General features: G+C 42.7%; 1 protein-coding gene across 1 annotated transcript; it reads right to left on the reverse strand.

The window, feature by feature from the left end:
- Positions 1 to 232: 232 nt before the first annotated feature.
- Positions 233 to 13,568, reverse strand: ICOSLG (inducible T cell costimulator ligand). Its single transcript, XM_083437397.1, has 6 exons — positions 13,172 to 13,568; positions 9,872 to 9,909; positions 7,414 to 7,773; positions 6,218 to 6,484; positions 5,275 to 5,436; positions 233 to 2,834 (listed from the first exon to the last, which is right to left on the reverse strand). Exons 1-6 carry the CDS (start codon positions 13,183 to 13,185, stop codon positions 2,791 to 2,793), a joined length of 885 nt encoding a protein of 294 aa, XP_083293523.1. The 5' UTR covers positions 13,186 to 13,568; the 3' UTR covers positions 233 to 2,790.
- Positions 13,569 to 17,376: the final 3,808 nt, after the last annotated feature.

A 17,376-nucleotide genomic window follows, 5' to 3' on the forward strand; every position in this document is an offset into this window, starting at 1 on the left:
CTCTGGCGGCGCAGCAGCAGCAGGAGGCCCCATTAGCTAAAGTGGTGCTTCAGGTTAAGAACAGTTTCAGGTTAAGAACGGACCTCCGGAACGAATTTAAGTACTTAACCCAAGGTACCACTGTATAATGTTGCAATCCACCCTGAGACCATCTGTAGGAGGGTGGATAATAAAATTTAATCATCATCTAGGAACTGGCTCTTTGTTCAAAGGAAAACTGAGCTTACATTGGTTTAAAAACATTTTCAAAAAATATGTATTCATTTATTTAATAAAATTTACACACCACGATTGTAAAAAGCCTCAAAGCAGCTTGCAAAAAGATAAAGCAATTAAGTTCAAGAAAAATTCACAGCCATACTTCAAAACATACAAAAGTTTAAATACTAAAACAGATTAAAGTTACCTCAACTTTCTAAGGAACTGAGTAGGGTTGCCTAAACAAGAATGTTTATAGTAGGCGCCAAAAAGAGTACATTGAAGGTGCATGCTTGATCTCCAAGCAGTGTACAACAGTAAAAAACATACAAACACTGAAACAATGTGATAAAAACACAATTAAAATGCCATGCAAAAATACTCTGTACAAGGTCCAATCATATACATCAGGTAGATCCTGCACTAAAATATCAGTAAACTTCTAAAGAAATGAAAGATAATGCTTCATGCAGGGCACAAGTGTTTATAACTGGAAGATTCCAATTTGTTTTTCCTTTGCTGGTAGCAGTGGAAGTATCCGACTTTTGTCAGTGAGGGAATAGGAGGTGAAGGGTGGGATGAGAGAAAATGAGTTATCTGCATTGAGATAAGTAAAACTTGAAGTTTCCACCGATGTGTTGAACAGTGTGAAAACCCATTTTATCACAGTGCACTAGAGCAAAACAACCAGGACATGATTTGTTTGGGAAGAAACAGACCAAAGTTTCACATTCACATTGCAGAATTTATAAACAAAGAAATATATATATATATATTTGTAAAGTCAAATAGATGATATCCCTGTGAGATTAACTAAGTGAAGTATTAGCTTCATAAGAATTTTCAGCTCATCTATTGTACAATATTTGCAGAGTAAAAATGCAGAATGGTGCTTTTAAGGCAGGTTTTTCAACAATGCTTACTTAGGAAATAATTGAATACTTTCCCAAGTATTTAGGACTGAGTTGTAACAAGACCATCAACAGAATTCCACTGGCTCTCTAATAAACAATTCAAGTCTTCTGGTTTGATCAAGGCTGTAATTTACATTGCTTTTCTGGTGTCTATGATGATTGAATTGATAAAGTATGTTGTTTAAAGTATGTGCCCCAAGATTTGTCTACTTTATCATGCCAATCAACACAGATGTCACGGAGCTAAACAGATTTTGATTTAGCACGCCAAAACCCCATATTAATGCATGTATCACCATTCGCTGTGTGCTGCTATCTCCACATGCCTACCTTGCCATCATATCTTCCAGTTCGGACTTAGCACACTGGCAACATGAAGCCAACAACTCAGTAAATCATACGAACACTTGCACAAATCCAGAGCCCTGCATTGCTTCTGCTGCATAGACTGTTCACGAGGAAGCATGAACAGAGCAGAGCTGTCTGTACTCCTTCAATGTTCAACCTGTAAATGCACATGGCACTTTCCCTGCAAATGCATAGAATACTTGGGATGAAATATTACAACTAGGATTTACAAGTTCCTGTCTTTGCAATCTTGCATGTCTGAAGCCCAGCCTTCGGTTTGTTTAGATTTTGCAGCTGTGCTGAAATGAGATGTCTGTCCACTAAAGCTGCTCTTGAAGAACCTCTGGCAAATGGCAATGCATTCACATGCCAGCATTTGAAACATTCCATTTGCTATTGTAACGCAACTGGGTTGACTGTTAACTGGCTGAAGTATCTAACAGGGAAAAGCAATCGTAATTAGCCCAAGGCCTTTTCATTTTTTGCCCAAGATTGCTTCGCCTTCAACAGTGGCAGAGCTTGCAATTAATATGGTTCCCACGTACGTAAGACGTATATGTTCAGATTGTGATGAAGCCATTAAACTGAGATAAGAACTCTGGCCTAACTTGGTCCCAGAGTGATGTCTGGTGTAGAGGATCATATTCCCAACAGATTTAACAGACCTGCCCACCTACCTGGAGGTGGTGTCCATGGCATATACCCCCCCAAAAGACAGCTGTCCTCATGTGTCTGTCCTATACAACCAGACCTCTGGGTCTAATGTTGGGGGACTGATTCCATGTCAATATTCCGTTCTATACCACCACTGGAAGACTGGGCTCAGAAGTGCCGCCACACTTCAGAAGGTGACCACTCTTGCTGCATCAGGTCCATCTAGTCCAGCAGCCTACTTCCAAAAGAGGCCAATCATTTGCTTCGAGGAAGCCGAAAAACAAGTTCTAGTCACTGGCGTACGCTGCTGTGGAACAAAGAAGCTCCATTAAGCCATTGACGAAATGCTCCTCGGTGACTTTCTTCAGTACCAAAATGTCATTAACAAGTGAAGCAGTCCTTGGAAAGCTCAAAGGTGTATGTTGATTCCCCCCACAGAATCAGTTCTGAGCTGTGCACAAGACGTGTGCCCCTTCTGGGTTTCATTTGGTGGGCTAACTTTATAGCATAGCCTTTATCTATCAGACGTGGGCCAGGTAGCATTCTGCCTTTCATCAGTAGAAGGGTAAACATGGCAAGCTGCTGGCAGTATGTAAGTGTTCTGCCCCTGTCCATGCTCTGCTGCAGGTAGAAAACACACAACCATCAGTCTCTCTGGGAATGTTTCCAGGCAACATTACTCTGGCAGTCCAAAATTTCTGTTTCCTATTTCAGCAGGAGCTTTAAAAAAACACACACACAACAGAATATACAAATGTTATATGGGTCAGATTACAGAAAAGTTATGTAGTGGGACAGGATTAAAACATCAAACCCTGGTGATGCCAGAGAATTTCTATTTCTGTCCCCCCTCAAGGCCTCTTGCCTTGCCCATCTACAGCTATCACAGCAACAAGGGCTAACAAATCAAGGTAATGGTGTCTGGTTTGTTAGGACCAGTGCTGGAACGCACCATGAACACCCTTGTTCTCTTACAATGGAAACGGTGTCCACCTGAGACGTGCTGGAACTGAGTTCTGCCTGAAAATAGCCCTGGTTAGGACCCACCCTAAATTTCTTTCCTTTGAATGCTCAGAGCAATGGAGCTCCCAAAATGTGGGAAGCCAAGGGACAATATCCTTATAAGAGGAATCATTGGCTAGATATAGCCCAGTTGCAGCACTGACCAACATTTATTTGCAAGAGAAAGAAATGAGCAAGCTCAGAAAAGTATGCAAGTTCTTATGTCAAAAATATTGTAAAGGGAGCTACAAGATGCTCAGAGCTCTGCATCAAGCTAAAATGTATGTTCTTATCAGTACAAAATTTCAGTTTAGGGGTCCGAAATACGTATGCATTCTTCAGGAAAACACTACTGGGCTAAGTGAACCATTTTCTACTGGCTACTGTGTTGTTTGATTCTTCATTTTTATGAACACCAATTGATAGGGAAAAAAAGATTTGTAGAACTTTTGGACTGAGGTGTATTACACGTGGTTGTGTATTCTAAATAGAATGAGGACCATTGAAACTGCTTTCAAGATGGCAGACAAGGACTCAAGACATCACAAAGGGAAGGAAGTTCAATGGCATATTTTAAATAGGAATTCGAGAGACAGCTAGTCGTTGAGCCAGGATTATTACATGAAAGTGCACAAGATGAAAAATCCCAACATGATGAATGGAAGGTTTACTGTCTACAAACACTGAGCATCTCATTACCCTTGCCAACATTTGTTGGCAAGCAAGTTTAGGAATTTACAGATGGATATGACCTGGAAGGCATCTATGATTAATCAGATGCTCTGCAGATGTGGGACTGATTCTATGCTTCGTTTATTTTGTGGTTTTCTTATTTGAGGAAGTTGCTATGGCCAATGTTGTTCTGATTGCTTTGATATGACAACATTGTTTTAAGTAACAATTAGCATATGGTAGACCCAGATGATGTTTTGGAGGCAGAAGCCATTCTTCCAGTGAAACAAATAAATACAGCTGAGCCATAAACATCAATAAGAATGGCATGGGAGCCAAGAATACTTGGCCATGGTGACATTATTGGCTCTCTTTATTGACATTATTAGTTCTCTTTAGTACAAGTGTGGCTAGAGTCTTTTTGGGAGGGGAGAATATTGTCTTTGACACAATGGGAACCCTGAATTATGCATTAGTGGAATCCTGAGTTAGAAGCAGAGTGACTACACCAGGGATGAGGGCCATGAGCCCCTCCAGTGGCTGTTGGACTACAACATCCTTAACCACTGGTCACGTTGGCTTGAGCTGATGGGAGTTCATCACCATCTGGAAGACATTAGTTTCCCCAACCTCTGCTCTACACCAGCAATGAAGTTTACAGAAGGAAGCCTAAAGGCATTTCTAGCCAGTAGCTTTTCATGATAAGTGCATATTACAGAACTGGCCCTCTTCTTGGGAGATTTACCATACGTTGTCCACAGGTTGTCCAAAGTTAGTACTTTGTTCTTCAAGGGCTATTTGTGAAAGGGAAACCTACATGTTCCAGCAACCAGGGCAAGCCAGGATGAACGGAGACAACAAATAAGATGTGGCAGGCTTCCTTTGAGAAGGCTGACTCTGAAGTATCCCCATATTTTGAGAATGGACTACAATAAGTGCAGCACAACACATCTTTCTTTTAATCTCCTCAGTTTCCCCTTCCACATGCCTGTTTTCCTCAGTTTGTGGCTGTAGGATGGGCCACTATCATTTCAGTTTTCACCAGCAGGCATGCAAATGGAGAGTAGGTGGAAGTGAAAGTGGAAAGTGGTTTGAGGCCTAGGGTGCATGCTAACAGATCTTAAAATAGGTCCCGCTTCATTAGAAACTAGCTGTCTTCCTCCACTCAAGGAGATAATGGTACCTACCCTTCCAGTGATCTCAACAGCAGGTCCACTTCAGCCTTGCTAAACCTTGTGTGTGCTTGAAATGTGGACTGTGGCAAACCTTACTGGTAATCATGGGAAGAGATTCCCCAAGCAGCACCCTTGAGTGAAGATGTATACTCTACGTGACAAGCTACTCTGGTTGTCTACACAAAGTATCAGCTGTATTGCTGCCTCAGAAATGCTAGTTTAACCATTCTGGAAGTTTTGAGGGGGATGAACCACTGCTTCTCTACTCCTACTCCTTAGGGCTTGTTAAACTGGGTGTACTGTTCACTTACCAGTGTAAGTCATTAGAACAGAAGTCCTCCTTTTCTTCCACCCGATGTACAAAATAAGTAGAATGACTATTGAGACAGCTGCAACAGAAGCCAGAACTACACCTTTTGTCTTACTTGGGCTGTTATCAACCGAGGGGCTATTTTCAGGACTGCTCGTGTCAACTAAATAGAAACAACGCCAAGGGGAGAAGGAGGAGAGGTTTTTTAAAAAGGCTCAGACAGAACAGGTCTGCAAACAACATAAACTGCACATCTTAACTGTTTTTATGCTTTACAACACATGCACAAAAACTGGATTTTACTAAAATACAATGAAACTTAAGAATCACCTTTTAGCAAAAGGAACTTTTATCCTAATAATTTGCACACTGCATGTAGAAGGATGGAAAAATTTGGTCATAACCCAGAGACTTTCCTTAAGCATATCTAAGTCAATAAGTTACATACACTCCCAGCTGAGTTATAGCCTTTCATCCAGCTCCTATTTCCCTCAAGTTCAGCCAGATAACAGACTTCACAACTGCTGAGTTTTAAAAACGGCATTCCAGCTAGCAGAATTGAAACAAAAGTTGTTGTGATTTAAGGTAGGCCTGTTTAACAGCCAAGATGCAGCAGGAGTAGGTGGGCCAAATGTCACATTCTGATACGAGCTAACCTGGCAATAATTTGTTCTAAGGCTTTAAGTAGCATGTCCTGGAACCCATATGATTTCTTACTGCATCTGAATTTAAATTTGAAGCTTTCCTCTCTATTTAAGAGGCCAAAGGCTTTTGTTCTAGCTGACAAATGATCAGAAAGTCAAGGTTTTTTTTGGGGTTCTGGACATGAATTACACTGTAGTTGTTGTTTTTTAGCTTACTTGGCAAATTTGTTCTTCGCTATAAAAATTTCACCGCGCATGAAAAATATTTGAGAGGAGATAAAATGAAGAACATCAACTTACTGCTGGCAGTTAGATTTTGGTGCAGCTGCTCATTCTCAATTGTACACTCTAACTTGATAGCAGTAGCTGCTTTAACTGTTAACATACTGAAAACACTGATCGTCCCGTCAGGCGCTCTAGTATACTGTTGAGTTGAGTTCAAGAGGCTGATGTCAGTATGATTTACCCAATAAACTTTTGGTTGTGGGTACCCGTGGCTAGAAGTGCAACTGAATGTCATTTCTTCTCCAGATAGCATGTGAGTTAGAACTGGCGCGCTGTAATTTGCTGGGGGGAAAAGTAAGGGCGACATATTTTAACACAGTCTGGAGCTGTTGACAGTATAAAAGGTTGAGAGAAGGATTTTCAGTCCTCAGATTACACTAACACATGCAATGGGAGTAGGGTCCTGTTTGCACACACAAGTAACTTGTACAGTGGTACCTCAGGTTACTACATACGCTTCAGGTTACAGACTCTGTTAACCCAGAAATAGTGCTTCAGATTAAGATCTTTGCTTCAGGATGAGAACAGAAATTGTGCTCTGGCGGCGCAGCGGCAGCAGGAGGCCCCATTAGCTAAAGTGGTGCTTCAGGTTAAGAACAGTTTCAGGTTAAGAACGGACCTCCGGAATGAATTAAGTACTTAACCCGAGGTTGATGCCTTAAGGAACCAGAAATATTGGAAGTAGCGTTGTAGTATAGACTGTGACCTCATGGGCTGTTGGGGTGAATGAGGTTTCGGTCTACACACCTTCAGCTCTCCTCTGCAAAAAGCTCTCTGTGAACAGGAGGAGTGCTGAGACGGCAGTGCTAGGGGAAAGGCCCTACTTCCATGGTAGAGCATCTGCTTTGCTGCATGCAGAAGGTCCTAGGCATCTCCAAGGTAGGGTTGTGAGAGATTCCTCTTTGAAACCCTGGAGAGCTGCTGTCAGCCAGTGTAGGCAACACTGAGCTGGATGGACCAAGGCAGTTTCCTATGACCCTTGCTGAGGGAGCCATGCAGAGTGGGAGATAAAGAAGGACGTGACAATGGACTGCATTGGCCAGGTGTGCCAAGTACATTTTCTTGTTTAAAACACCATTGCTCCTCCGTGTCCCGTGTTAACTCAGAAACACACTTGAACACGCCTTTCTTCTATGCCATTCTCTGACATACACAAAGTTTGGCAAAAGAACAGGAATTTATCACTGATGGTTTATAAACATTTGCTTTACCTGCCACTTTGAGGTTTGTTTTCACTTCTCTGTGTACTTCCAATTTTCCCTCTTCATTCTTCTTCAGTACCACACAGGTATATGTGAACTCATCTTTAGGACTGATCCTTAACAGTTGCAGAGTAAACTTGCCCTCCTTCAGTTCCTCAGTAAACCGAGTCCTGTCTCTGAAGTCTGCACACTGGTTTATCTCGCGGTATGAAGCCAGATCTTCATCAGAATAATAGGTTTCTACAAAGCAGTTTCTTTCCCCTTCTTTTCGCCATGTTACTCGAAAGTTATTTAAGATGAACGTGCCATTTAACTCATCGCATCTCAGTTCAACAGTACTTCCTATTATGCCAGTGACTGATGTGTTAGCTATAAAGACAAAATGGGAAATTAAACATATGCTTTTTACGAATGTCTCCATAAAATCCAGTTTCACTGGGGCCACATTTCTTTTCATTCCCACTGGAGAGAATAACTTAATTCAGTAGTTTGAGTTCACTTGATGTTATACACTCTAATGGAAAGGTGACCTTGGCCTAATGGGGAAAGCCCTCATGGCATCTACTCCTCTTTATGATTACTGATTTCTTGTTGGTTACCTTCTACTTATGTCACAGCAACTGAGTCCAAGAAAAACTTAACTGAGTCTCAGGCTCTTCTCAGGCTCTTCTCCAAGAGTCCATGGCCACATCTTCCATGCCACAAGGCATTGAACAGATACAGCTCTTCCTAACATGCAAATGTGGCAATGCGTATGTTGATTATCTTCCAGCAGTGCACATACTAAAGACACAGAACCTATCTGAGGGGGAAACATCAACAGGAGATTCTAGCATGGTAGCTCTCCTGGGTAAGAGAAAGCATTATGAGAATTGTATTAAGACTATGATTATTACCTGAAATGTTAATTTAGTTATCTGTATATTTTAAAGCTACACTCAATATGCCAGCAAGTTTGGAAAACTCAGCAGTGGCCAGAAGATTGGAGAAGGTCAGTCTACATCCCAATCCCAAAGAAGGGCAGTGCTAAAGAATGCTCCAACTACCGCACAATTGCACTCATTTCACACGCTAGCAAGGTTATGCTTAAAATTCTTCAAGGAAGGCTCAAGCAGTATGTGGACCGAGAACTCCCAGAAGTGCAAGCTGGATTTAGAAGAGGCAGGGGAACCAGAGACCAAATTGCAAACATGCGCTGGATTATGGAGAAAGCTAGAGAGTTCCAGAAAGACATCTACTTCTGCTTCATTGACTATGCAAAAGCCTTTGACTGTGTGGATCACAGCAAACTATGGCAAGTTCTTAAAGAAATGGGAGTGCCTGATCACCTCATCTGTCTCCTGAGAAATCTCTATGTGGGACAAGAAGCTACAGTTAGAACTGGATATGGAACAACTGATTGGTTCAAAATTGGGAAAGGAGTACGACAAGGCTGTATTTTGTCTCCCTGCTTATTTAACTTATATGCAGAATTCATCATGCGAAAGGCTGGGCTGGATGAATCCCAAGCCGGAATTAAGATTGCTGGAAGAAATATCAACAACCTCAGATATGCAGATGACATAACCTTGATGGCAGAAAGTGAGGAGGAATTAAAAAACCTTTTATTGAGGGTGAAAGAGGAGAGCACAAAATATGGTCTGAAGCTCAACATCAAAAAAAGGAAGATCATGGCCACTGGTCCCATCACCTCCTGGCAAATAGAAGGGGAGGAAATGGAGGCAGTGAGAGATTTTACTTTCTTGGGCTCCATGATCACTGCAGATGGTGACAGCAGCCACGAAATTAAGAGACACCTGCTTCTTGGGAGGAAAGCAATGGCAAACCTAGATAGCATTTTAAAAAGTAGAGACATCACCTTGCCAACAAAGGTCCGTATAGTAAAAGCTATGGTTTTCCCAGTAGTGATGTATGGAAGTGAGAGCTGGACCATAAAGAAGGCTGATCGCCGAAGAATTGACGCTTTTGAATTATGGTGCTGGAGGAGACTCTTGAGAGTCCCATGGACTGCAAGAAGATCAAACACATCCATTCTTAAGGAAATCAGCCCTGAGTGCTCACTGGAAGGACAGATCGTGAAGCTGAGGCTCCAGTACTTTGGCCACCTCATGAGAAGAGAAGACTCACTGGAAAAGACCCTGATGTTGGGAAAGATGGAGGGCACAAGGAGAAGAGGACGACAGAGGACGAGGTGGTTGGATGGTGTTCTCGAAGCTACAAACATGAATCTGACCAAACTGCGGGTGGCAGTGGAAGACAGAAGTGCCTGGCGTGCTCTGGTCCATGGGGTCACGAAGAGTCGGACACGACTGAACGACTAAACAACAACAATATTTTAAAGTGGCTTTGCATTTCTGCAGTCCACCCTGAACTTTAGGGAAAAGACAGGACTGATCATCCGCATTATCAGTATATTTAAAGGTTTGCTTTATATTTGAGCATAGCAAACAATGCATTCATAACTTACCAGCTGTCTGAACCCAAAGGAACATCATAAATCCAAAGCTGAAACAAAATAAAAACAGATTATGAGGCAAGAATTTTATAAACTACAGTGGTACCTCTAGATACAAATGGGATCTGTTCCAGAGCCCCGTTCGCATCTGGAAGCAAACGTAACTAGTGATGGCACGTCTGCGCACGTCGCTTTTCGTCGCTTCTGCGCATGACGTCATTTTGAGCGTCTGCGCAAGTGGCGAACCCCAGAAGTAATGCGCTCTGTTACTTCTGGGTTGCCGCGGAGCGCAACTCGAATGCGCTCAACTCGAAGCGTATTCAACCCGAGGTATGACTGTACCAAATACATATTCAGAATTTGTAAGACACAACTAAACAACAAATATTGATACAAAGACTGTATAATAGCAACTTTAGAATTTTTCTCTGCAGTCCTCACAGGTATTCCCATATTATTTCAGAATTTCTTCTTTTTGTACACAACAACCCAATAACTGTGATGGAAATTTGTTTTATGTTACTCTAAAGGATAGGACCAGAACCAAAAGGTTCAAGTTACAAGAAAGGGAATGCTAACTGAACATCAACAAGGATTCTCTGTTGGTATGAGCTTTTGGGACAGTGGAACAGGCTGCTTAGATGGTGAAAGACTCCTTTGTAAGTTTTTTTTTTCTTTTGGCACATTTGCTAGTGCCTGGGGGATGAACTAGACAGCATTTTGACTTCCCTTCCAACTGTATGAATCTAAGAAGGCAGGTCAATATTTTTATCTCTGTGTTGTTTATAGGAAAGGCCTGAAGCCAGGAGATTGTGGCTCTCTTCAGTTCAGACTATGGTTTCACTTCAGTCCAGACTATGTTTTGAATCATTACACCAACTCTCATGTGTGCTTGTGCTTTTGTGACTGTATTTATATTTATTAATTTGCTGTCCTTGAAGCAGGGGCGGAGGAAGGGGGTGGTCCGCCCCGGGTGTAATTACTGGGGGGGGGGTGTGACATTTGGCATGCTGCCCTCCTGCAACCCCCAGGCCTACCCCAAGCCGTCGGGGGAAGGGGCGGAGCTGCACCACCTTGCCTGCGGCCTTCCCCTTTTCCCTCTTTGTTTTTGACAGCTTGCGGGAGGGCTGGGAGTCATGGGCAGATGGTGCGCCGTTGCCCCCCCCCCCGCTCCCGGGCTGCTTCCTGGGGGGAGGGAAGCCTCCCCGAGCTGTCAAAAGGAAGAGGGAAGGGAGGAAGGCAAAAGCAGTGCAGCTCCCCCCCCCCAGGAAGCAGCCCGCCATGGGCTGCTCGCCCCATCCCAGGTGCACAGCATGTGTGCCGCTCCGGGTGCCGGAGCAGCTAGCTCCACCTCTGCCTCTTGAAGGTTCGGGGGAAAGAAACTAAGCCATTTTAGAAACAATGCTTTTTGTGTGATTTTACTCACTGGTATGGAGCAGCATCACCTCTATTCTTTGCTATCTATGGCACTTTTAATATACCGGTATGAATGTTGGAACCTCATTTTTTTACATGTGACACAGACACATTTTTTTACATGTGATACATAGCAGTATTAATAGATCTAGTTACAGGTAGGTAGCCGTGTTGATCTGCCGTAACTGAAACAAAATAAAAAAATCCCTTCCAGGAGCACCTTAGAAACCAACTGAGTTTGTTATTGGTATGAGCTTTGTGTGCATGCACAGATTCTTCAGTATTAATAGATGTGACTGCTAAACTTCATTCAAAATAAGCCTGCTATCAAAATAGCTCCATCGTTTTCATTAGAAATGGGGCAATAGTTCTTATATCCCTGTATTGTGGAAGACTCTGCCAATAGAGATTCAGTAATTGCCTTCTGTTTCAACTTTTAAATGCCTGATGGAAACTTTTCTATGCAGGCAATTAAGAACACACCTTTCCACAATGGTTAATTGATGTCTCATGTTCATCTTTCTTTTAAAAAAATACCATTTTGATATATTTTATGAAATAGTTGTACAGAAATATTTTTATAAGTAAAATAACTAAATATCCAGGGTGCCTTTCCCTGGTGGTTACACACCTCAATCCCTGACAGACAATTAGTCATGTTGGGAGCTGCAGTCAACCAATTCACACCAACTCAAGTTAATCAGTCAATCAGTATCAGAAACATCCCTGCCATAGCTACAATGCAGTATAGATTATTGTTAGTGTGTGATCCTAGGCATTTGTTTCAGCATTGTGATGCTGGGACAATGCTGTTGCAAAATTAATGTGTCCAGAAGCATACGTTGTGCTGTTAAGCCAAGAAAGCACCACCCTAAGCACTTATTTTGCCAAAATAATCAAGATTATTCAACTGTTCCTAACATGATTGCATTATATTTATTTGAAGCACTGGTTCTGAATCAGGAAGTATACCTGCTCTTTCACAAACAATGGTCAGGAACAGCTGGTTTCCAACCACTGAGAAATAAAAGCCATCAGAATTTGTTTCAAAGTGTTTGTTTACTCAATTCATGATCTATTTATTCCTGCCTCATTCTCTTGGTATTCAGGTTTGATTGTTGTGGTTAGTTTCACTAACCACTTCCACAACACTGGGCTAACACTGCCAGAGTGTTTTGAGTCACAAATTCAATTGTGCCGTTTCTATTTGTCACCTTTCAAAACTTACAAAGAAGAATCCCACAAGCTAACTGTAACTATGTTACAAAAATGCCATAGTATCAATAAAGATGAGCCATTTGTGTTATGGCTTTCAGTTGTTTAGCTGATAATTGAGCGGGACTCGTCTCAAACAAAAAAGCCTGGCTTACAAAGTAGTCAAAAATCAGGTGTTCTGTCTACTAGCATATCAGCTTCATTTCCCTGTCCTGACTAGCAGGCATTCAATACATATATCCAGAAAGTAATGTTAAAATGCCTTTACTTTTGGTTGCATTACTCTTGATGCGTTTGCTACCCTAGGCTCCTTCGAGACGAAAACAATTTAATCAATAAAACCTTGATCACCCCAACGTGCGCTAGGGTTGTTTCCATTCAATTTAGTAATACTTAGTTTCAGGAAAGGTGCCTGATTGCTGTTAAACGCATAGCAATGCAAGCAACATTTTAATAATAATAATAATAATAGCAGCAGAAGCCATCCGCATACAGCATAGCGCAACATTCAAGTGTAGGAAATCTCCTCGGCGTTATCCTCTCTTTAAATATCGTATGCAAGCAGATTTATTCCACCTGGCCTGCAAGCAAAGCAACAACTAGCTGAGAGAGAAGCTCCAGGAAGAAGCGTGCAAAGTGCGAGACTTTGCTTGGAGATTCAGTCCCGAGAGCTCCACTCACCTTTTCGGCACCATCGTGGCAGCGGCGGCGGCGGCCTCAGCGCGAGGGCAACTAGACCCGCCGGCGGGGCGCCCCTCGCGCCGCCATCTCCGGACCCCGAAATTCCCCCGCGGAGACGCCTTGCAGCCGCAAATGGAGAGCCGGTGGTGGTGGTGCGCTGCGGTTGGCCGCCTACGCCTCCCGAGGGGCGCGGCACGCTGCTTCTCCGGAGCAGCCGCTTCCTTGAGGAAACTCCCGGCCGCAAAGCTCGCGCCGCAGCTCGCCGAGGCTTCTCCCTCCCGCGGAGGGAAAGGAAGGGAAGAAAGCGGGGATTCCCGAGGCCTGGCGCCCAGGCGGAGGCGCCTCCGTCCCTCTCGCCCGCTTGAAATAGGCGCTCGGGCGGCGCGTGACGCGCCGTGACGCCGCACCTTCCTATACTGGGGGCGCGCCATTGGCTCAGCCTCGAGGCATTCGCTTCCACCTGCATGATAGGAGTCAGTTCCGTATATTCAGTGGGACACCCAGACCATAGAATTGAAGAGTGGGAAGGGAGCACGAGGAATCTTCTTGCCCAGCGTGGGGCTTGAACCCAGCCAAGCTGATATTAAAGAGTCTCATTCTCTACAGACCCAGCTATCAGTAGACTTACCTTTTACTTTACATGCAGGGTTGCATTGTGAGGGATTTTTATCCAGCCTTTCAATAAATGCGAATAATCATCATTGGGTGAAAACAAAATGCGTTCAAAAGGGAGAGAGTAGTAACATATTACTGTTTTATTTATTATGACATTTGTACCCCACGTTTCCTCCCAGGAGCTCAAGGTGGTGTACAGTGGAACCTTAGTTCTCGAACTTAATCCGTTCGACTCCTGAAACTGTTCAAAAACCAAGGCGTGGCTTCCGATTGGCTGCAGGAGCTTCCAAAAACGTTCCAAAAACAGAACACTTGCAGGTTTTCGGTGTTCGGGAACCAATTTGTTCGTCAACTAAGCTGTTCGAGAACCAAGGTTCCGCTGTATATGACCCTTTCCCCATCATCACAACAAAGCCAGACCCTCTAAGTGTCCCTATTTTCCAGGGACAGTCCCAGATTTTTAGAAGCTGCCCTGGTTTCAGATTTGATCCTGGAATGTCCTGCTTTTCCTTAAGACGTCCCTATTTTCATTGGAGAAATGTTGAAGGGTATGCAACGCTGTGAGGTAAAGGTTGAGACTAGCAGGCAGTGGCTGGTCCTGTGGAGATTTGAACCCTGACCACTCAGGACATAGTCCAACACTCAACACCATGCTGAGTACACATCATAGATATATTGAAAAACTAGCAAAAATGCCTTCAGTGGGGAAGATGGTGGTTGCCAAAGATACCAATTCCAATTTTCATTCTCTGGCCTTCCCTCAACTCTCGGCCACCTTTGCTCACTGAGCAGGGAGTTGCTGATGTTGGCATTCCATCCAACTGAAAGACTATAACTCAGCCACTGGGTTCAGTTAAACCTCTACTGAACCTTCCCTTGCAGCAGGTTGATATAGAGCATGTGTACACAACACCCTTATGAATTCCCATTGGTTAACACTGGCCACAACAATGCCTTTTTAATCAAAACTGCAAACATTTTTCACAAGCACACACCAGACATTTCCCTCGATCTATGTCAACAACCTGTTTCCCAAAAGAAACGGTACTATCAGATAAATCTTTCCAGAAAAATCATCCAGATATGGTATATGAAAGAAAAATATATACTACCTGTCATTCGCAGAATGTTTTATTCATATAAGTTATTTTTCCCCCCTGCCCCAAATTCAGCATAGGCCAACTACAAATGTGCCTCTCTTACACTATCAAGTTTCAAATCAGTCCAGTAAATCATTTTTAAACTATAAGCCATAGAACCTACTGATCCCTAGATTTCTCATTGTAATGATTCAGTCAACTCACCTCTAACATATAAACAAATACATAAAACTTTATTGGTCCCTTTGGGAGTGTGTCTCTGGGTGTGTACATGATCATTTTGTACAAAGAAAGCTCATAATAAAGTAAGAACATTGTGAGTTACTTTCTGTAGGTGAAAATCATGCTCCCAAATAAGCTTTCAAACCAACAGCTATTCCTCCATGAATGGTGCAGTCACAAGGGGAATTCACATTAGAGAGCTAATAAACTTGGTGTTGAGGTGTGTATTGTTTTAACAGAATCTCCCCCCACTCTCGGATAATTCAGTCAGTAATTCTGTATGTTCCTTTCTTCTTCTTTTTAAAACATGTACTTTGTAGTAGTTAAAAGAATATGACCTTAAAAGTGTGAAGGGAAAGGGGTGATGTTATTTCCTTACTTGTTTTATTAACAAACCCCAACTTCAGCTTTCCTCAGTCCTTACCACTGCCACCATTTAACATCACTGACATGCTTCGTACCCTAAACTTAACAATAACCCTGCAAACTGTGGGATGTAGGTGTGGTATAAAGCCATTGCAATATAGCTTAGTACTGTCTCCTTAAACAGATATACACTATAACTTGTTCCTTAAATACAGCTTATGTTACACTACACTTCTTACAAAATCAAGGCAGCTTTGAGGAACCTTATTAAAAGCATTTTTCTAGATTGCTGTTGTATTTACTCTGCCCCAGTTAAGCCTCGCCAACATTTCACTGAGGACTCTTGTTGAAGCCTTTTTCAATCCCTACTGAAGGTTAGGCCAGTTTTTGCTGTCCTGCTGGTCCTGGAATCTTCCTCTGGCTTTCCTGCCTAGCGTTCCAAACTGCTTCCCACTGCTTCTCTAGGCTCTCTTAAGCCTGAGCCAAGTAATTTGGCAACCCCAGAAAGTCTTTGGTCCGCAACCCACTCTGCCTTCCTCTCAGATCTTCTTCCTCCTTCTTTGAACCTTTTCCCACTGTCCACCATGAAAACAAAGCACCAACCAGCACAGACTCTCTCCAACCAACAGTTACTGTCTCACAAGTACCTCAGGTTAAGTACTTAATTCGTTCCGGAGGTCCGTTCTTAACCTGAAACTGTTCTTAACCTGAAGCACCACTTTAGCTAATGGGGCCTCCTCCTGCTGCTGCGCCACCGGAGCATGATTTCTGTTCTCATCCTGAAGCAAAGTTCTTAACCCAAGGTACTATTTCTGGGTTAGCGGAGTCTGTAACCTGAAGCGTATGTAACCTGAAGCGTATGTAACCTGAGGTACCACCGTACTGTATATTCACTTCTTCAGGCCTCTCTAGCCCAGACTCAGCTATTTCATCAACTTAGGAATTCTACACCTGCAACCACCAGCTAGACAGTCTTTCTTTTGTAAACTGAGAGCTCTGTCTCCTACCGCTTCTCAGCTGTCAGCTAAGATTCCCCTGTGACAGTTAAACAAAGTTTCACCTGACAAGTCAGAAGACTTCCCCTATCAAACTGACAGGATACATTCGCAGTACTCATTAAAATACAGTTCAAATAAGCAGGGTTTCTTTGCAAAAGGCTATAAGAGAATTTAGGTTCTAGAAGATAAGATATGGACTAACAACCCACACCATTAGACATGTCACTTGTACTATGTATATTTTATATAATTGTATATTTTTAATGGCATTATTACAATATACAGGGTACTTCCCGAAAGCAACTTCTTCAAACTTCAGTCATAGCACAAACACAGGAAACTGGAAAGGAAGTGTCTGTGTTTGGTACCCTTAATATCACAGCTGTGCTGTGTTTGCTAAATCTCAAAACCTCCATTCTAAAACACCCTGAGCATAATATATAGAATACACATAAGTAAAAGTCCTTATTCTTCTTTCTGTTGCCCTTGTTAAAACAGAAACATAGCTATGGAATTCAGAGGATGTGTGTGGCTATTTTGCTATTGGCCCAGCATATGACAAAATAGGTTTAGGCATTCTGTTGTCCCTAGAAGGGACCTTGAGGATCATCTAGTCCAACTTGAATATGCAGCTGTCCCATACAGGGATCAAACCTGTAACCTTGGCATTATCAGCACCACAGTCTAACCAACTGAGCGATCCTTAAGAAATGCAGATTTCTACTTTAGTGTTCTCAGCTTTCACCAGTTGTTTAAATTTCACATTTTAACTTGTAAACAGGCTAAGCAACAAAAACAATCCCTGCCAGGCTTTTTGGCATGTTCACAGATTATGCAGCTGCTGCTTAGATTTGATTTCCCCCCAAAATTAACCCCTAAAGACATCAAATGGGGACTTTCCTAA

Source organism: Podarcis tiliguerta (genome assembly GCF_965153285.1).
Source record: "Podarcis tiliguerta genome assembly, chromosome: 4".
Taxonomy (NCBI): Eukaryota; Metazoa; Chordata; class Lepidosauria; order Squamata; family Lacertidae; genus Podarcis; species Podarcis tiliguerta.